The sequence below is a fragment of the Eschscholzia californica genome, unplaced genomic scaffold, assembly GCF_041429995.1.
Source record: "Eschscholzia californica isolate CP2 unplaced genomic scaffold, dmEscCali1.0.p SCAF_1, whole genome shotgun sequence".
NCBI lineage: Eukaryota > Viridiplantae > Streptophyta > Magnoliopsida > Ranunculales > Papaveraceae > Eschscholzia > Eschscholzia californica.
The window spans coordinates 85789397-85810202 of record NW_028238198.1 but is presented as its reverse complement, the minus strand read 5'-3'; the positions used below and the strand labels follow the sequence as shown (position 1 = coordinate 85810202).

General features: G+C 34.7%; 3 protein-coding genes, 1 long non-coding RNA gene and 1 pseudogene across 5 annotated transcripts; 2 read left to right on the top strand and 3 right to left on the bottom strand.

Annotated features, from left to right (window-relative positions):
• Positions 1-92: 92 nt before the first annotated feature.
• On the top strand, positions 93-4631 carry LOC147570495 (uncharacterized). Of its 2 annotated transcripts, none has more exons than XM_086657054.1 (13): positions 93-571; positions 1857-1937; positions 2102-2184; positions 2268-2386; positions 2479-2589; positions 2669-2778; positions 2859-3180; positions 3258-3335; positions 3417-3467; positions 3566-3652; positions 3755-3808; positions 4046-4123; positions 4319-4631. In XM_086657054.1, the coding sequence occupies exons 3-13, from the start codon at positions 2106-2108 to the stop codon at positions 4385-4387; spliced, it is 1158 nt and encodes a 385-aa protein (XP_086513180.1). In that variant the 5' UTR covers positions 93-571; positions 1857-1937; positions 2102-2105; the 3' UTR covers positions 4388-4631. The 2 variants fall into 2 exon arrangements, with proteins under 2 accessions (XP_086513180.1, XP_086513179.1); XM_086657053.1 differs by having other exon boundaries at positions 450-806.
• Positions 4632-4716: 85 nt separating this feature from the next.
• LOC147570494 (zinc finger protein ZAT10 pseudogene) lies at positions 4717-5667 on the bottom strand (annotated as a pseudogene).
• Positions 5668-11236: 5569 nt separating this feature from the next.
• On the top strand, positions 11237-13060 carry LOC147570493 (uncharacterized). Its single transcript, XM_086664629.1, has 4 exons — positions 11237-12124; positions 12222-12287; positions 12409-12474; positions 12937-13060. Exons 1-4 carry the CDS (start codon positions 11237-11239, stop codon positions 13027-13029), a joined length of 1113 nt encoding a protein of 370 aa, XP_086520755.1. The 3' UTR covers positions 13030-13060.
• Positions 13061-13405: 345 nt separating this feature from the next.
• On the bottom strand, positions 13406-14582 carry LOC147570492 (small ribosomal subunit protein uS14z/uS14y/uS14x-like). The gene is made up of 3 exons (XM_086657052.1): positions 14414-14582; positions 13662-13761; positions 13406-13545 (listed from the first exon to the last, which is right to left on the bottom strand). Exons 1-3 carry the CDS (start codon positions 14473-14475, stop codon positions 13537-13539), a joined length of 171 nt encoding a protein of 56 aa, XP_086513178.1. The 5' UTR covers positions 14476-14582; the 3' UTR covers positions 13406-13536.
• A 3087-nt stretch (positions 14583-17669) lies between these two features.
• Positions 17670-19121, bottom strand: LOC147570491 (uncharacterized). The gene is made up of 2 exons (XR_015231434.1): positions 18716-19121; positions 17670-17997 (listed from the first exon to the last, which is right to left on the bottom strand). It is a non-coding gene; the product is annotated as an uncharacterized LOC147570491 (long non-coding RNA).
• Positions 19122-20806: the final 1685 nt, after the last annotated feature.

Genomic DNA, 20806 nt, shown 5'->3' with positions numbered 1-20806 from the left:
AAAGAACACAAGATTCCCTGCCCGGAGTTAAGGGGCACCTAATGATGTCACCTCTACTTATTGGTAGAGGGATATCTCAGTCTATCTGAGTCAGTCATCCCATTGCTTTACTCTCTTTTTGGAAACACTCTTCAATTTAATCTGTTTTATATATGGACCACCATTGTCGCCAAAGTTGTTTCTATCACCACCAACATGTTCTCTCTATCTCCTTTCCCACACCTTCATCTCCATCTTATTCACGTCTCTTTCCTTTTTCCACTTTCTTTTTATGGCAATTGCAACCCCTTTGCCACGAGATAGAAGTTTTCCGTCATTGGTATAGGAGTGAGGGATTTGAAGATCTAACAAATTCGGGGGTTACACTTAAAGAACTTCCGAAAATAGGTCCTTGAAAGCAATATACGATATTTTACATACTAATTTGAAAAAAAAGGAGTTGCCTAAAAGAGTTGATGTCCCTTGGTGCACCACCGAGGGGCCCGTGGACAAGTCAGCCTGTCTAATATAGAGGAAGAGTCACAGAGAAGAAAAACAGTTCTGGTTTGACAAATCGATTTCCAACTCTCAGGTATTCTTATTGATGGAATTAGGGTTTCTTCTGTAACTCTATTAATTTTGATGGTTAGGGTTTGAATGTTAGTACTGGTAGAGGGTTGGTAGATACATCAAAAGAGAAGTTGAAAGTTTGATGCTAGTTCTTTGTTCGTAGACATGTCAAACGACCTAGAACTGGCATTAAATATTGAAGAAACTGATAAACACATAACAATGGATAAATGTTTGGAGGATTTGTTCAACAAGAGGTAATTTTTCTTTTGGTAAAGTCTAAAAAGCAACATGAAAATTGAAACTAGATTACTATTACGAGTCAATCTGTACTTAAATTTGCTAAAACTGATTATTTGTTTATTAGCATTATTTGGGGTTTTCATTAGTTGTTTAGTTAACTCAGAGAAAAGGTTATACTGAAATTCTAGTTCATCTTCAAACATAATTTTGATAGAATGTGACTTGTTTAGTTGCTATTATAGAAGAACAAAAAGTATAATCATGTAGTGATGCTTTCTTTGGTAGACTATCTGGGATTGAAGGTAATAGCCGGGTATGGCTGAGGAAAAGCCTGGAGACTCAATACGTGCGTCTGAACTAGACCATCCATGGATGCCCGAGGGCCGGTGACCGACAGTACCTGTCCGGTCCATTGAAATAAGCGAGTCTGCAGACCTGCGAAACTTTTGGTTACCTTCCTCGAAACGTGTTCCTGTTATTATAAATTGATCTTGAAAGAAGAAAAAGGAAAGAATTGGATGTTCGTCTCAGTACTATAATTTATCCAATTATATGATTTCCTGTGTTTCCAAACTTTGACAACCCAATATTTTAAAAACACACTAGACTTGGTGATGAATGCTTTGCCCAAACACGAAATATCAGATGACAAAAAGCTATAACCTGTATTGGAAATCTAAACAGGCTAGTTGTTATTGATCTGATAGCTTTAGTTGTTGTTTATTTTTGAATGGCCAGATAACTTAGGTTGAATTCCTTGCGAAGCTGTCAGTGTTTAATACTGTAGATTTGTTTAGAGTTACATACTTACATGTCTTCTTTCACACGTATTCCATCTTCACATCCATTGATGTACAAGTACATTGACTATCTCCACTTACTATCGAGAGCCTGCTTCGCTACTGATGTTTCGAAAAATAATTGGAGAAAGAATTTTATGTGTATCTTTTCTTGCATTTGTCCGTTTTAGAGTTATTTATTGATCTTTGTTTTGATTCTGACTAGTATTTTCTGATTAAGAAAGTTAGTGCCTTAAATTAACGGTTTATGATTATGTATTCTAGGAGATCCACTAGAGAGAAGGCCTTGTTGCTGCTTGTTAATGGATTTACCAAGAAGTTACAGCACGAGTTCTTGGCTAACAAGTAAGTAATTTGGGCTTAGCTAGTACTTGTAATTCAAAATTAAGTGGGATTGTACCGGGTGGCTCAGTGACATCATAGATCCGGCTTGAACATGCAAACAGGCAACTCAGATATCTATATTATAGAGATTATCTTGTTTAATGGTTTTGTGATTGTTCCTACAGATCTATGACTTTACTCTATCAGTGTCTCAATTCTGTGAAGCGTGGTTCTAACAAAGAGATATATCTAGCTTCTCGTCTCATTGGTACGCCATACGCCTTTTGAGTAGCACGTTTACTTGACGTTGGTTTTAACATCGGAGTGTATAACTTTGGTATTTCATTGTAGGACTCTTGTCGATCACTGTTGGTTGCAAGGATGATACGGCACACGGAATACTAGAGGAGTCATTTCCCCAACTCTCTGAAGTTATTAAATCTGGGTCAGAGCCGATGAGCATATCATCTGTACGTATGAAACTAGAACTCTAGCCAGTTCTGAACTTTACAATTTTAATGCAAAGTATTGTCTTTGTTTGACTTGAATTTAGTTTTTGTAGTTACTGAACTGCTTGGCCATCATCACTTTAGTGGGAGGAAATGATCTCAATGAGACTGAAACATCGATGTGCATTATGTGGGACATTTTTTACCCGAAATCTGGTAGTAATGTAAGTAATATTACCTTTCCTTGTAGAACCAATAGGAATCCGTTTTCTATGGCTTTATCTGAATTTATTTTACTTTCAGATGGTTTCGGTTAAATCTTCCCCTGCAATATTAACAACTGCAATATCAACTTGGTCATTTCTTCTTACGACGATGGATGGCTGGAATGTTAGTCCAAAAAGTTGGAAAGAGTAAGTGCACTTGAAATTCCTACCCATCTCTTTTTTTTTTTGTTTCGGTCTGCAGGATTTTCTGAAGAATTGTGATGCAGGTCAGTTTCTTACTTCTCTGATCTGCTTGACCACGATGATGAATCTGTCCGCATAGTAGCTGGTGAAGCAATATCACTTATTTTTGAGATAGGAACTCTAGAGAAATTCTGTTGGGAGACAAAGGGTCTTATCGAAGAAGAATCAGTTCCTGATGGAAATAAATGTCAGAAAAGCTATTTAAACATAGAAGGATTGAAGGAGAAAATCCTGAACCAAATAAGGAACCTAACCATGAAAGCAGATGAACAAGACTTAGATTTAACCAAGAAAAAACAAGGAATTGAGAAGAGCTTTTTTCTTGATTGTCTGGGATTTCTCGAGGTACTTATTGATGTAACTACTTAACTGATTATGAACTTCTGAAAACGTCCAATATTTTAACCAATTACGAATATCAGGATGGGGTCCGACCTAAATCGTCAATAAAGATTGGTCGCAATGTGCTAAACATTTCTACATGGTCTCAATTGCTTCAGGTATTTTGGTTACTCTTGTAGTTGGTTTTCTTGGTTCAAACATTCACATATACAGTCATAGCTTAAAATCTCTTTAAATAGGCGAACTTTATGAAGCGCTTTCTAGGAGCCGGATATGTGAAGCACATGCAGGTGGGTAGATCTTCGTCATTAGAAATTTCTTTCAAATGAATGCTTAAGATCTTCATTTGATTATACGTATCATTATATTCTCTTGATTTCTAAATCAGGAAAATGAATTTCTGCACGACGTTTTTGAATTCCAACCTAGAAAAAAACATATATCAGAAGACGAGAACCATTTTTCAAGCAAAGAGGTTGGTATATTTTCTTCGATCTCTACTACATCGCGGTCTAATTTCTTTTCTTTTTTCTTGGTTTATGTTAAATATATCATATACTCTAATTTTATTTTATAGGTTGTTCATCATTTCTTCCAACCCAGTGTAAGAAGAGTTGAGAAGTGCTCGCAGGTACTGTTTAACACATGTAGATAAATATCTTAACGTTTTGTAGCACAACAATGATGTACTATCCAGAGATATCAAGATTCTCCAATGTTGTAAATTGCTTGGCAGAACCGAAACCTATCTCTTCACGGTTAATGATTTGTGTTATCTATCGTTATTATTACTCTTACCATGTTTATACCCTGTAAAATGGTGACACTTCTACGCTTTCTTGATTCATTTTTCGTTCTTATTTCATAGAGAATGTTGAAATCGCCAAACTCTACTCTTAGCAAGGCGAGAAGTCAGCTATTGAACAAGAAACGCACGTCATCTCAGGTAATTCTCCTCGAACGCTGGTTTCTTTTCAAGGAAGGATCTTATAACTTTGAAAATAGATACAGTCTATGGGTAAGCGAGGAACGAGTTGCTACAATCACTTAGACTTTGATCACTCAAATACTTAAAAAATTGTACTTTCACAAGTGGGTAAAAAATCTTTTTTCCGAGTTATGAAACGATTCTTTTTGGCAGGGAAAAAATGCAGGTCATTTTGCAGTTGGATGTGAAGATGGAGAAGAGGAGGTAGATTTGCTAGTCTGAGAGGCAATTTCAATATTTTTTCTGGTGTAACTTTATTTATAACATAGTGTGGCTTATAGGTCCGCCCGGTACGGTGACCCGGCCTGTACAGATGACAGGCCAGGCTAGCCCAGGTTTTAACCCGGGGCTTGCGGGCTTTGAAGCCCGGCCTTGCCCGATTAACAACACTAGTATGTAGCCATGGACACTCGAGGCATTCATTATTTATTTATTTTTATAAATTCAGTATAGATATTTTTTTCGAGCTCTTCTTCCGGATTATAATTCGTATTTATTACTTTAAATTATTTTGATTTTCAGAAAAAAAAAACACAGATAGCAAAAATAAATTAGACTAATTATCTTAAATTTCTTAAACAAAATCTCTTTAATTTTGTACAAATATTTAACCCCAAATCTAAATAGTAAAAAAGAAGAAACAAATTGAAGTATTTAAATTATATAAATATCATTCAAATCTCTGGTGAAGAAAAGATCAATGGACGTGGCTTCTTCACGATAGGATGAGGACTATCTACTTCATCTTCGGCGGCACTAATAAAACTCACCGGCGGCAATACCTCCCACAAATCAGGCACTTGGAGTGGTAAATTCAAATCAAAATCAAGGTGGTTAATACGATGGGTAGTAGTTGAACCACCACCACCTTCCGACGAAGTAATACCACTATTTCCACCGTCATAGTGACACCTCTTATGCCCACCCAAAGCTTGTCCAGACGGAAAACACTTGTGACAAATAGAACACTCATGCTTCTTTCCACCACCACTTACGGTGGCGGGGGTGGTGGAAGTGGGTTGCTCGTCGATTGAAGATCCGGGTAATTTAATCCGATGACTAGATTTATGTCCTCCTAAAGCTTGGTAAGATGAAAAAGCTTTGTTACAAATACTACACTTGTAATTCAGTTCGTCGCTGCTAGTAGAGGTGGTGGTGGTGGCGGCGGCGGTGGAAGAAGAAGCACCATCTTGGGCAAGCATAATTAGACAGAGAGCTAAATATTCTTCTTCTGTTTGTATCGGCGACAGTGAGTTATCGGCGACGGTGAAATTGTGAATTTGACGCTTAGAACGTTTACGTTTAGCCCAAGGAGTTTTATTATCAAGATCATCAAAGTGAGGATGACTATCAAAACAAGAAGAAGAATTAGAATTCATATTTAGAGCTTCAAGAGCCATCTAATTCTAGAGAGAGAGAAAGTATAGAGTGAAGTAGGCTTCTAATTTGAGAGAGAGAGAGAGAGAGTAAATTGGAAATTTGGTAGTAATAGTGTAAGTGGTTGTGATGAAGTATTTGTATTGTTTATATAATTAAGGAGGAAGTAAAGAGTAGAGAGAGAGATAGAAGTTGCGTGAGAAGTGTCGAGGAAGAGTGGTGTAAGTTAAAGAAAGAAAGGAAAAGAAAGAGAGAGAAAGGGAGAGTTTACACGTTTGTGGTTAGTTTTTTGGTTACAAAAGAGAGATTTTGGTAAGTAGTAGTAGTAGGTGTTAGGAGTTGGGTGGAAAGATAAGAGTGAAGTGGTTCAATTTAGAGGTGGAGGTGGTAATGGTGGTGTGACTAACTAAAATTAAAGAGGATTGATTCCTAAGTCAAACATGACGTGTTCCTTGTTTTATCCATTACCATGCCGCCCTTTTAAATTCAATTCCTTAACTATGAAACCAAAACACCTAACTTGCTACAAAAGAAAACTCCACTTGTACCAATCCATTTTAATCTTTAATAGTACTAGTATCTCTAATCTTGCAGTCTTACGTGTCAATCTTAGACACTAATTAGTGTTAGAGTGAGAATATATGTTTTAACACTAAACATTTCACCTCTATCACACAAGAGATTTAATATTAAGATAAATGTCGAATACAAGTTAGTTGTAGATCATGTATTAGCGTTTTGTATAAAATATTTTTGGGGAGAAAGAGTCCATAGTTTTCTAGTAATATTCTGTAAGTGAAACAAATCACTTGATGTGTCAATTAGAAAAGAAAGTAATGAAAGTATTAAAGAAAGGGAAATGAGACTTCTAACTAGTAGATGATAACTACAAACCTTACAAAACCTAGCCATCTAAACTTTGAATTGGTCTATTTGGGGAAGTTTTTCACACGTTTAAGAAATGAGGGTTGCCCTTGTTTAACACGTGAACCAATTAAAACAAGTAAAATGTGCAACTCAATCACCACCACCTATATCACTTTCCTAACCAAATAATTATTATACACCCAACTTTCAATCAATTACAAGGAAGATTTTCCAATTCCTCTTACTAGTTTACTATTTTTAGTGTAAGTTTTAGGCTTTTAGTCCTCTAAGTTTCACGATAACTATTTCATTATCTAAACCGAACGCTTTCTTCTAGAACTAAGTATTATTATCTGTATTAAATTGATGTCTTGTTTCATGATAATATATAACAAATGGAGGTACTGCGAAAATGCATGTCCTTGACCTTTACTGATTTTGGTCTAAAACTGGTTGACAAGTTGTTCTTCTGATATAATTAGGGAATCGTTAAGACAAATTGCTTCGTACCTTAGCAGGTGTAAACTTCTCTTCCGACAGTCGTATGCCAATTCTTACTCATATGTCAAGGGAAATGTGGCAGCGTCATATGGGCCGGATTGGATTTCAACTTTGGATATGCCCATTGAACTACCCATGTCATAAACTCTGGGCCCAAGCCACAACAAAAAGCCCAAAATGACTTCGTGGGTCATCTACTAAGACCGGCCCAATAACAAAGCTCCTACAATCTCCAAAGCCCAAAGGGAAGTTCTATAGACGAACCTCGTTATGGTTGAAGGCTCCCAGCGGGCCATTTTCGTCGGCTCTAATAATCAAAATTGGGCCTATTGAACAAGATAAATTGAATATTTAAGGACCTTCTTCTGTTTTGGTGGGTTCAAACTAATACGTGCAAGGGACTAAATCTATTTTAGATACAGAGAGAGAGAGTGAGAGAGAGAGAGAGAAGAAAACATTGAATATTTGAGGACCTTCTTCTGTCTGCAGTTGAGTTATATGGACCGATTCTTTAGATCACCTCTCTTCACCAGAGGAGATCGGTCAATTAAAGTCAACTGAAATCAGACTGATCACCTACTTTACCTAAGCCTCATTTATTATTTTTCATATTGTTTTTCCAAATTTTGTTTATATTCCCACGTCTTTCTTATATTTAGTGATCTTGTCTACTGATGGCAATGCCGGTTAACTCCGGTTAACATCCCACATCGTTCTCAATGGGTCGGATTTAATAAACATGATTAATAGATTGGACGGTAATGATCCATACGATATGAAATAGGGTGTGTTTGAGATGATACTGGGGAGGAGATGATCCATCTCAAACCCGCCTTGTTTATTACTCATTACTTTTTATATACTTGACAAAGCTAAAATCGATATTCGTTCCTACTAAGGTGTTGTCGGGTTCTTCAGTTATTTGAACCAGACACTCGTCTGAATCGTCTAACTCAAATAGATAACATAACAATCAAAATTGTATAATTTGTTCATACCTCACACGTCTTTCTACAGAACGAGGGTAAGAACTAAGTTATTTTAAAGGTTAATTCCGTTTTAGCCCCCAATTTGTGACCAACTGGCCGTTTTGGCCCCCAATTGTGTCCGACAGTTCGTTTTAGCCCCAAGGGCTAAATTTTTGACGAAATTATCCTCGGGGGCCAAAACAGAATTATTTGTGAAAAAAGGTTAAAAACAAAAAAAAACACATCACACCATTCTTTATCATCCACCTCATCTTATCACTCCTCCACCACACCACCTCCTCTCCACCTCACCCTTCTTCTCCGGCGGAATCTTGCCGGCCGGAATAAAAAATTCCGGTCGACCACCTTATTAAAAAAAAAAAAAAAATTATTTCTCTCTCTTCTTCCTCCTTTCTCTCTCATCTTCTTCCTCCTTTCTCTCTCCTTTCTCTCTCTTCTTCTCTCTCTCCCTCTTTTCTCTATTCCGGCGAAGATATCTTCGCCGGAATAGAGAAAGGAGGGAGAGAGAGAAGATAAGAGAGAAGAAGAGAGAGAAAGGAGAGAGAGAAAGGAGGAAGAAGATGAGAGAGAAGAAGAGAGAGAAAGGAGGAAGAAGAGAGAGAAATAATTTTTATTTTTTTTAATAAGGTGGTCGGCCGGAATTTATTATTCCGGCCGGCAAGATTCGGCCGGAGAAGAAGGGTGAGGTGGAGAGGAGGTGGTGTGGTGGAGGAGTGATAAGATGAGGTGGACAAACAAAAAAAAAATAAAAAATTACAGAAATGCCATCGGGGTAGAATTGGGAGTCTGGATAAAGTTTGGGGCCAAATAGGAAATTTTTGGGGCCAAAACGAACTGCCGGACACTTATAGGGGCCAAAACGGCGAGTTGGTCACAAATCGGGAGCCAAAACGGAATTAACCCTTATTTTAATCGAGATCTATTTATCTAAATTACCTAGTCTTAACTGCCATGGCCGTGTGTTTACAAACGAGTTTGTTGTTTAGTAATTCAATTATTTTAAACTAGGGATGTTTAAAGACAAGGATAATTTTGAAAAGCAAATCTAGAATTTTTCTTCACTACAACTGGATGGAAAGTACCAATATAATATGATACACAAAGATGTTATTAAGTTACAAAAATTACACTGAAGAACAATCTCCAAAGAATATCCTTTAGCTTCAAACTATGATACATTGTTATTTACTACAATTGAATATGTAGCTTAAATTCTTCTTTAAATGGTTATTATTTGGATAATGCTACTCAGACTCCGAAACTACAGAAGAAGTCAAGAAAGTAGGCACTAGAAGTCACCAAATTTGTAAATCACTTTTACTTTGGGTGAAATGAATAAAACCCAGACACCAAATTGCCTACTTTCTTGACTTCTTCTATAATTTGGGAGTCTAATTAGCATTATCCTTATTATAATGATCATTTGACATGTATTGGAGTGTCACAAAATTTAAGAGACTTAAAAATAATACAAATGCTAAATGACTTGACAATTGGGACACACCACAGGGGGAATGGTGATGTAGCCAGCTTCAATTGGTTGAGTAATTTCTCTATCCCATGGTCTGACCAATTGGTTTGGATCTGGCTACATCACTATTTGGTCTGTGTAGTCGATCTCAATTTTCAAGTCAAATAAATCAAGAATTCCAAAGACACCATGTTATTAAACCCTGACCAGCTACTGGCATGCCTGAGCCACATCACAAACTTTGCCCCGAGCTCTCGAGCCGCTGTGCTCTCTCATATACTTAAGACATACAAAATCTACATTCTACAAGATCACCTTTTGGGGTGTGTCTGGGACTGAGAATCTACTAGTTTTATTCCTTCATAATACCCATAGCGTGTGCCAGCTCTAATAAACTGAAAAAAATAATCAAGAAATCGTGCAAGCCGGCCAAAGAGCAAAAGCTTCATTCAGTTTGGTGAGAAAAGAAACAAACAAGTCTTTCTTATTTAGGATTGAATTTAAAAATTATGATTATTGAGAAGCTTTAGATTTGTTTCTCACTTGTTTAAGGATTTTAATTTAAGTTTAGGGTTTTAATTTTCTCCTCTAATAGCTGGCAAATGAATTTTGATATCTTCATTTCACGCGTAAAATCTAGGTTTAGAATTCGGCTAAAAAATGGTAGAAAAATCATCAAGTGTTTTCTCAGCTAGTCGAATACATAACCGAGCTACTTTGAATTATAACTAGTTGCAATTCCACACTAATCTGAATCAATGAGTTAAAAACTAACAGATTGGCATAAATGAAATCACACAGAGAAGAGTTAGATTGCAGTTGGATGATTTTTGAGCTAAAAAAACTAACATCTCTTTTGCCACCTAATCTTCATTTTCACTACCGCTTCCGACCACAACCATAACTTTCGACCATCACAACTGGCCATAACCATTTCCAACCACCACCATCTCTCTCTCTTTATATATTCTCTACGAAGGGAACGATTAAATTTCAGTTGTCCTCTTAGTGGTGGTGTAGAGGAAGATCAGAGAGGGAAAATCAAGTATGTTGATCTTTAGGCACAATTAAATTTCAGTTATCCTCTTAGTTAATTGAGGTCAAATCCAATTGACCTAAGTCCATGTTATTCGAAACTAAAGTGTACTCCCCAAAGAGCCAGTTTTTTTGGTACTCATCTATAAAAATCCCGAGAAATTTTATTTATCCTTTTGTTTTGGTCCTTCCCCCAGCTCTCCGCTGATGTGACGACATATCATTTGAGTGTGGAGCAATTGGAGAGAGAATTGTGAGAAAATGTACTTCAGCGATATGTGGTCACAACAGTGGAGGGTTGGGGGAGGTACCAAAATGGATGAATACATTTTTTGAAAAATCCCACATCCATGTTCAATATAGATTTTTTTGTTTCTGATAATTCCTCAACAAAATTCTCTCTGATTTTACATCAACTCAATATGACCTCATACTCTCTCTCATGCAGATCTTCCACATTAAGGAAGTTGGCTTTTGTAAATACTAATCTAATCACTTGTAATCAAATCATCTGGGAATGATTGATATTAGACCCTTTCCCAAAATAATTCTAAGTTATAATAATCTCTCTTTTTCTTTTTGATACCCACCAAAAGTTTCAATTTTTTCTTTAATCCGCAGTATAAGGAGGTCACTCTCATTGATTAGTTGTACATATAAAACTGCAAGTCAATCTTAACCAACTTCTCCTTTCAACCCTATATATAAAACTACTTTATCCACACTTCCTTCTTCAACCGAAGCTAATTGATCGAAACAAGCTTCATTTCTTCCATACATAGTTATTTCCTAACACTTTCAATCGTACAAACATAACTATTTTGGTTGATAATGGAGCTTTTTGGAACATCAACCGGAGAATGGAACTCGTTTAATGGAGATTCATCTGAAGAAGCTGACTTCATGGTGCAATTGCTCTGTAACGACTATTCAGACGAGCAAGACCCGTGTCTCACTTTGGGCACTCCGTCTTCTTCGACTTGGCCTTTTCATGAATCCACCATGAACATGACAGCTTATGGAGGCGGTGGTGGTGATAGTTCTTATTATTGTTCAGACATTACTAACTCATCTACCCATAACCTGTACTATCACCATCCTCAAGAGGTTAACTATACTAGTCATTCTAGTCCAATTATAATGGCTAACAATGATAATACTTTTTCAATGAATTTACTTTTGATGAATCAACAAAACGATTGTTCATCCATAAAAATGTTTCTTGACAATGTAATAGAAGAGCCTGTTTCCGTTTGCTTCAAACAAGAAACGAGTAATGGTAGTTTGAGTTACCAATCCTGTGAAGACCCACGAGAGAATTTTGTTGGAAAACGAAAATTGATGAGCTCAGAACCAAATACCACTACAGAAGATGATATAAATTTATTGCAGACTTCCAAAAGGAAGAAGCAGTCTCAAGTTTCAGAAGATGGTCAAGTAAAAACGCAGGCTGAAAAGAACAAAAAGAATGGAGAATCAAAGAAGAATCAGAAACTCGAAGAGGACGAGAAAAAGATAAATACAAATAGTAGTGGTATGAATATAAAGAACTCTTGCAGCTATAGCTCTGAAGAAGATGAATCAAATGCTCCCGAACAGGACATAAATGGAGGTTCAATTTCAAGAAGAATGTCGAGAAAGAACGACAAGCAAAGTTTGAAGGGAAAAACAAGGGCTAGCAGAGGATCAGCAACCGATCCTCAAAGCTTATATGCTAGAGTAAGTACTATAAGTACTACTAAAACACGATTCTATCTAATAAGATGTATTTTGTGATAGATTTTCGATTTATTTACATACTTGTTCTATCTTGCAGAAGAGAAGAGAAAGAATAAATGAGAGACTTAGGGTTTTGCAGAACTTGGTACCGAACGGAACGAAGGTAACTAGTCTAATGAGGTCCTTGGTTAATCGTTAATGTCTTGTTAGTAGGACTCATTAAGGGCTAAAAGTTAAAAACGTACAAGACCAATTAACTGATTAGCTCTTGGTGGTTTTGACAGGTCGATATCAGTACCATGCTCGAGGAAGCTGTCCAATATGTGAAGTTTTTGCAGTTACAAATCAAGGTAAAAAAGATTGAGAAATCGGTCCGTTTATAGCAGATAAAAAGCCTGACTAACAACACATTCACCCACATAAACGAGGCATGTTAACTTGCTCACAGCCCAAGAAAGAGCACCACCCGCCTAGATAGACAGAAGCAAAGGGCCAAGTCTAACGAGGCATTTTGACGCCCAAACCCAAAAATGGACACCACCCACCTAGATAGACAGAAGCAAAGGGCTTGGCATGGGTAACAAATGGTACCCGTCGCTCACCTAAGCCCGAGTCGGCAAGGTAATGCTGATGGACTAGCACTTACACTCACCTTAATGTCAAATTTTCCAACCGAGGACTTTCAAATCTTGTGCCTGCCAGACCCAAGAGCAAAAAATAATTAGAGCCCCACTAGCCAAGCCCAAGAAGCTCACTCTATTCCACCCTTATAGAGAACATACAATTTGTCTGACTATTTTCGGTATTTGCAGCTTTTGAGCTCTGATGATCATTGGATGTACTCTCCGATTGCTTATAACGGAATGGATATTGGATTAGGAAGCAAAATTCCATCAACAAGATGATTCTATAACTACACCTAACAATTCTTTTATAGGACCCTTTAAATTTCCTATTCTAAAACAGTAGTCGACGGAACATTCAATCACTACTTTATTACAGTAAAAAAAAGTATCATTTTTGCATTTTAATGTATTCTTTATTTTGAGCAGACTTTTGATGTTTTTCGCAGGAGATTTATGTAATTATGTACTAAGAATCGAATAACATTCGAAGCTATCATTATACTCATCTCAATAAAAGATTTCACTTGCCAACAAGCCTAATGTTTCATATCTCAAACATGAATGAGCTCATTCGTCGGGTCGGGTAACTTTATATTAGGCGCAACATTTTTTTCAATCAGAATCTCTAAACATCATTAATACCAAGAAAGAAAGCTATCAAGAATTGGAAGATTTGTATTTTTAAGCAAACATTAGATAGAATTCCGTTCAGGATAAAAAGTAGACAAAATCCTCAAACAATAAAGCATTAAAGCAAAACAAAACCAGTCTCCATTCTTTAGCCCTTCAGCGGTACTGAAATGACGAAGATCATGTAATCAGTAAAGGGTTCCAATCTCAAAAATCAAAAAGAAAAAAACTGTGATTGCGAAAGAATGCACAAATATGACTTCAAGAATTCAAAAATTTACCTTGATGAAACCAATTTCCTTGGCGTTGCTGCGGAAGCATTGCCTGCAACACATTAGCCCGTACTTTCGAATAATGGCGTGTGGGTTTCCACACACACGGCTGTGAAAAATGATCAAGATATAAATTCAACAATCAAGATAAAACAAATTTTTTTACGAGGGTTCCACATCAAAGATAACCTAATATATTGCTAGTTAACATAATAGAGTTTTAAGCTTTAGGATTTTCCTAATAGCTCTTTCAGTATTATGCAGTATGAACATTGAAGTTCTTCCACCTATTAGAATGAAATTTCCGTATTCAAATTTCATAAACAACCCACTTGTAAACAGAACATAAAGCAATTAGGGTTTCCTTGAGTCCTATCTACTTCTTCTCACATTTCTTCTGTTTTTCAAATGTTATATTATGCTAATAATAGATTATACGTTAGGGGCTAAAAGATAACACCATTAACAAATCAAACTTATGGAATATCATCAGAATCCCCCAAATTGAAATTTAATGGGCTGGTACAGGTAAACCCTAAACCCTAAGGGTATATTTTCAGGAGTCAAATACTTGTTAGAAGTTCTATTGAGCTCATAAAAGAAATGGATTTAACTCAAAAATTCAAATTTTGGAAAATAAAAAAAAACCCTAATTTCTATGTTCATTGATTATGTAATTTCTTAAATGCAACAACAGAAAACATAAAGAAACAGAAGATAAACAATATGAGATTTGAGATGGTAAAGAAGAAAATTCATACCATGTCCGAGATCCAGGTCCATAGAGTTTTGGATGACTATTCCACACATTGGCGTGTCCCATATTTGCGAACGAACCCTGAATCGATCAAGAAAGAACAGTAATCAAGCAAGAACGAACCGCAATCGGCAGTGATATTTCAGACGTAAGAAGCTGGTGGTTGGGTGTTATGGTTCTTATAAAAGAAACCCTAATTTTCCGAGTCTTATGGGCACGACAAGTTTTACTAAGGGGTAGCGGGAAAAAGGTATCCATGGACAAAATGTAATCATATATTTAGTTGGGGGAAGAGGGAAGTCCAACGTGGGGATCGGGCTCCCAATTTTGGGAGCTCCTGAATTTTGGAGTCCTGAGACCTTTCTCAACTCCGGGCTCTCAACGGGAGCTCCCCAATCCAAATTATAAACGCGTGCGACGTGTGTGTGATGTGCGTATGCGGAATTTAGATTTCAATATCCAACTATAAATTGTTAATTTCGAATATTAAATTTGATATTATTTTAGAGAGAGATGAAATTTTTTTAAAAGATTAAAAAAAAAAGTGGATAATAGAAAAATTGAAAAAAAGATTTAACAATTAAACTTTAAACTAAATTAATAGATTATAAGAAGAAGAAAAAAAAGGTTAAATAATTTAACCTGTTGGGAACTCCCAACATATATATTTGGGACTCTCTATTGTCAATGAAAATGTATATGACTGATGGATATGAAATCTGTGAATGCCAATAAAAATAAACTGATATGTCTCAAAAGAACAAACTGATATTCTTAAAATATCTTGTCAATGATATTTTCTTTCAAAATCTTATCGGTCTATTCTTAGAAGAACAAATCATAAAAAGAAATCGAAAAAAAAAACTAAAATTCCTTTTGGGGGTTTGATTTGACTTTTTTTAAATTTTTCTGAAGAAGGTGAGAAAAAATAGATGGTAGTGGATGAAGATGACGTTGGTTGTGGATGAAGATGAAGGTTGTGGTAGTGGAAAGATAAAGAAACAGAGAAAAAAATGAAAAAACTAAAAATGATGAAAAAATAAAAATAAATAAATAAAGAAATGTCATAAGGATAAAGTAGGTAACTTTGGCAAAGAAATAGAGGCCAAAACGAACAAACAGACAATTAAAGGCAAAGAGGGTAGCTTCGGAAAAAAAATGAGAGCTAGAACGAACTGTGACAGAGCAGGAGACGGAAATGAACAATTGGACATAACTGGACACCAAGATGGGTTCGTTTGTCACAAATTGAGGTCAAAATGAAATTCACGGTTATTTTCTATATAGCCTTCTAAATTATGGTCATGATTTTCAACAACAAAAAAAAATTATGGTCACGGTTAGCCTTCTAAATTTCGCAAGTAAGTTTCTTTTTATTTCCTCTGTCCCAAGTCCCATTTTGAATTTTAAATATTACCGTTCCATTTTCCTTTTACCTTTTCTTTTTCTCTCTCGTGATGTTGATCTATTTATATTCTCTCGCTCTCTTTCTTTCTCTGAATCCATGTTTATATCTCTCACTTAATCTCTTTACTGGATGTTTCTCAATTACTTGAGCTCTCTCACTTACTCGATCTACCTCTCTCCGATATCATTTTCTCTTCGTTTCTCACTCTATGCATTTCACTTTCTCTTATTCTTTCTTTTCTAAATCTCTCTCACTTGGTTACTCACTCTGCTTAATTTTTTCCATTCCCCGATGTGCACCTCTCTTCCACTTTCAATTTACATATTTCTGTAGTCTTTTCTCTCTCTGAAACTCCACATTTTTATCCTATCTCCAACTTTCACTCTCTCGCTCTATTTATCCCTTTGTCATTTGATTGCTGGTTTTTTTTTTGTTTGTTTGCTTCTAGATGTGGGTTTCATAATTGACTTAGTCCAAATCAATTTCATACTAACCGATTAAGTCTTTTATTTAGTTAGAAAAAAATTAAAATAAGATTTGTTAATAGTTTGTGTGAAAGACATAAATATCAAACAATCAAGGACTAAACATGAACCAGAAAGATATCACGTAATTTGCCAAACATATGTTTTAATTGGAATACCGTTTTTATTTTAGTAAGTTTAGTTTTTGAATTATTGGTAAGGTACCTAAGGCACCACTAATATACGGTAAGTTTTTTCGCTTTTGGTTTGTTATCATGGTCCACCATGAAATTATCATACAGTTATTGACAATCTTTGCAAACCCTTCAGTTACCTTAATAACAGAGTCTAAAGGAAATTTTGTTAACATTTCGTAGAAGTCCTAAAACACCAAGTTTTGGGTAAGAATTTCACAATCTCGAATATCGTTTACAAAAATTCAATGTACTCCACCATCTCATATTTCGCACTACAATATTGATAGTTTTATAATGACTAAAACATTCATCTCTTTTGACTGGATATTGGCATTAAGAGATCAATATATAGCCAAATTAACTTTCATTCTCACACTTTATTTATCAATTGCCATAGAATAAATGTGACAAAAATGACTAATAGGTTCATGTTTTCTGTTTTTATTTTAGAGTCCATGGGTATATAGACCAAAATAAATTTGATAATAGGTCTATAGACCATTCTTCTTAGATTATGGATTTTTGGTCCTTTTACAAGAAGGGTATAAAGTATGGCTAATTTATTGGGTAATACCAAATGTATCCCAAATAAAAAAACCCCGGATTTTTTGAATTTACGAGGGTTTTAGGAAACTTTCCCAAAACACGTGGGCGTGATTTGTGGGGGATCTTTATTCAGCCGAAACAGATTGGATACCAATCTTCATAAAGACACTTTCTCTCTCTAAACCTACTTCATTTGGGATTTCAATCGGTTTAATGTACCTTGATTTTAGGATAAATTTAGGAAAAAACGGTTAGATTCTCACGAAAATTTCTCTCTCTTCTATAATCTGTTTAGAAACAAAATCTAAACTTTCCCAAATCAATTTTCTCTCTCTTCTTTACAAATTTAATATGGAGATTTATTAGCCAAAAATATGGAGATTTATTAGAAAAAAAAAAAAGATAGAAACAAATCATAATTTCTCTCTCCTCTAAACAGATTTGGAAATCAAATTTTCTCTTTCCTATTATCTGAATCAATCTAGGATCAATTTAGCGTGATTTGGGGGTTAATATACAAAACATATATATCACTTTCTCTCACTTAACTTTCAGTTTTGGAAATAGTATATTTTTCTGGGAACATTAAAGCAGCATTTGTTTTCGTTTTTTACTCATACATAAATACAAATCGAATACAAATTATGAAACAAATACGTAAATTATGTATTATTTATGACGAATAAACCATCATTAGTCAAGTATACAACGTAATTTATCAAATGTATTTGGGACTTGTTCAGTAAATTACACATACTTTCTATTACATAACACATAATTTCTTTTACATTACACATCGTTTACATTCTGTTACCAAAAAATCGTTTACACTATATTGTCGAAGAGCATATGTAGTCTTGAGCAGGACAAACAACATTTACACTATATTGTCGAAGAGCATATCCAAATGATTTTGCACCACCAGGAAACAAATGACCAACTTCAGTAGCAAATTCCATAAGTAACAACAAAACTGCAAAAAGAAAACATATACATTTGTTAACAAAACAAACAATTTACTAGAAACGACATGTATAATGGAATAAATTATGCATACTGTTTGTTAAACTTCATAATGTGTTAGAAGACAAACATAACGTTAATTCGAATCACAAGGTCACTGTTATGTGAAAAAATATGTATAATGTGCAATAAATTACATATAATTTTTGGAACATTTATTGTACTATAAACGGCAACTGTTTTGTGAAAAAAGTACGCGTAAAGTACATGTACTTTATATCCAGAGAAAACAATGAATCTGAATATACCGCAAATCTGAGTCCGTCAGTGAAGATGAATCTGATCTGAAAAAAACTTCAGTAATGATAAACGAAAATCTTAAGATACATACCACGAAAATTGAAAGATATAGAACATACCTAGATTAAAACATTAAATATGATATAAAGATCAAAGATTTCATTATTGATATTAAAATTTTAAGAGAGAGAGAGAAGTTTAGACTTCCATTTCAGATCTATCAAAGATGGAAATATATATTATGAGAAAGATCTACAATTGAATCGTTTTTTCAGAAATAATACATAACAATTTGATACAGTTTAAAAAATTAATTATTAGATCTTAAAAATGAATCTAAATACAAAACAGTAATATCAAATACATGAAAACAAAAACGAAATCTTACAAATGAATGTTCTCATTATGATTTTAGCAAAAATAATTACCTTCAAGAATTGATCTTCGATAAGTTTAATGGAGATGAATGTAGAGTTCTGATGTTAATAGTGGTTAAACAACTAGGTTAATGTTCTTGAAAATGAGATATACTATATTACGGTTACATATTAGATTTGTTAATATTTCTTTCATTATAATTCTGATTGGAGAGAGAAAGATGGAGACAATTAAGGAAATGATATATACATGATTATTTTGGCAAAAACGGTTACAAAATATATGGAAAGGTTATAATAGGTATTAATAAGGATTAAATATTATAGAGATTTGATATTTCTCTCGAGATGAATACAAATGGACTAGATCTCTTTTATGATGATTAATTTGGTTTTTAAATCCTTTTTAGGATTATAGAGGATTAAATCTCCTATTAGGACCCTATTTTTGGTCTATAGACTCAAAAATTATTTATTTTATTTTATTTTATTTTATTTTCTTGATGGATTTTTCAGATTATACGGAATTTGTGTATGTCGCCGTTAAGACTTCTCAATCAATTAAGATCTGCCTTTACAAGTTTGTTAAGTTGGATTTTAATTTTCAAAAATTACCTTTTCTTTTTGTACTCTCCTTTTCATCTCTATTGAGGCTGATCAATTTCTCCCGAGTCAGTTTCTCTCATTATGTCCCTCTCAATCCTCCATTTGCCTTAGGTTGCCTTATTAGAGCATCTCCAATGGGAGCTCTATCCCTCCAAAAAGTACAACTTTTGGAGGGATGGAGCTCCAATCCTTCTCCAATGGTTCTCCATATCTCCAAAGATTTGAAGAACCATGAATAGTGCTTCTTCAAACATGAAGGGGCACTATTCACCTTCTCCATATGAGATGTGACTTTTTATTTGGTCCTTTTGTTTTTATGTGTTTAATTTAAGTCTTTTAAATTATTTTTTTAGTCCTAATTTATTGTATAAGTTCTTACTTATTCATTTTAAGTCCCTGCTTTATTTTATTTTTTTGTACTAATTAAGTTTCATTTCAACATATTTTAATTAATAAAAATAAAATATATTGTAATTTTATTTTATAAAGATTAACATAACTAAATTTTCATTAATAGAAATAGATAGTAAAACTCGAAACGAAGACAAATTAAACTGAAAACCAGACAAATTTTCATTAATAAAAATTTTCATTAATGCGGAGATGGATCCGGAAATGGAGACTTACCTCCATATTAATGAAGAAGTTTAAGTTTAAGTAGTGCAATGTATTGTAATTTTTTTAGACTATTTTTAGTTTAATTTTCTTTTCATGCAAATTTTTTTGCATTTTTTTCTAATATATTAGTGATTTTTAATATATTTATTTTGTCTTTTTTAATTTACTATGTATGTAGTAAATGTGTTTTTGTTTAAATGTTAGGTTAAAATAATGTAGTAAATGTTTTGGAGGGGTGGATAAAGTTGGAACTATTGGAGAGCCCCTCCAAAAGTGGGCCCCAAATTTGGAGAAGATGCTCATTTGGAGGGGCATTTGGAGAAGAACCATTGGAGATGCTCTTAGGGATACCATCCTATTGTAAATATAGTATTTGGAGGAGGGTTTCCATTTGAAACTTCAACAATAACAAATCTATAGTAAATGGTGACCAATAACTACTGAAGATTTATTCCATAGCAAAAGGAGTGTTGCTAAAGACCACCTGCTTTGTAGTGACTTGACTAGTTGACGTGATTTTGACCCCTCGTCCCATCTTTTTGGCAATAATCTACTTACTAAGATCACATCGAGTAACACTTGCTTGCAAACACTTCTAAGAATGTCTTGTTTTCTTATAGAAAGTGTTTACTGTTGGTGTTGTGGGTGATTTGGATATAAATATTCCAGCGACAAGTGGAGGAAAGAAGAATGCTCAAGAGTCGTTGACTTCTGTCAAGGTTTAGTGATCGTCGAATTAGATAACAAGTATTTTTGTCATGGGAGATTTTATAGGTAATGCCCAAAGTTGTTACAGACAATGTATTTTGCAAGCTTGACTTGGTCAATTTATTATGGCCAAATTGAGATAAATAGCCTAAAGAAACAGTAGACGTGATTTCTGAACTTAATCTAATGGAGTAATGGTACAAACTTTCC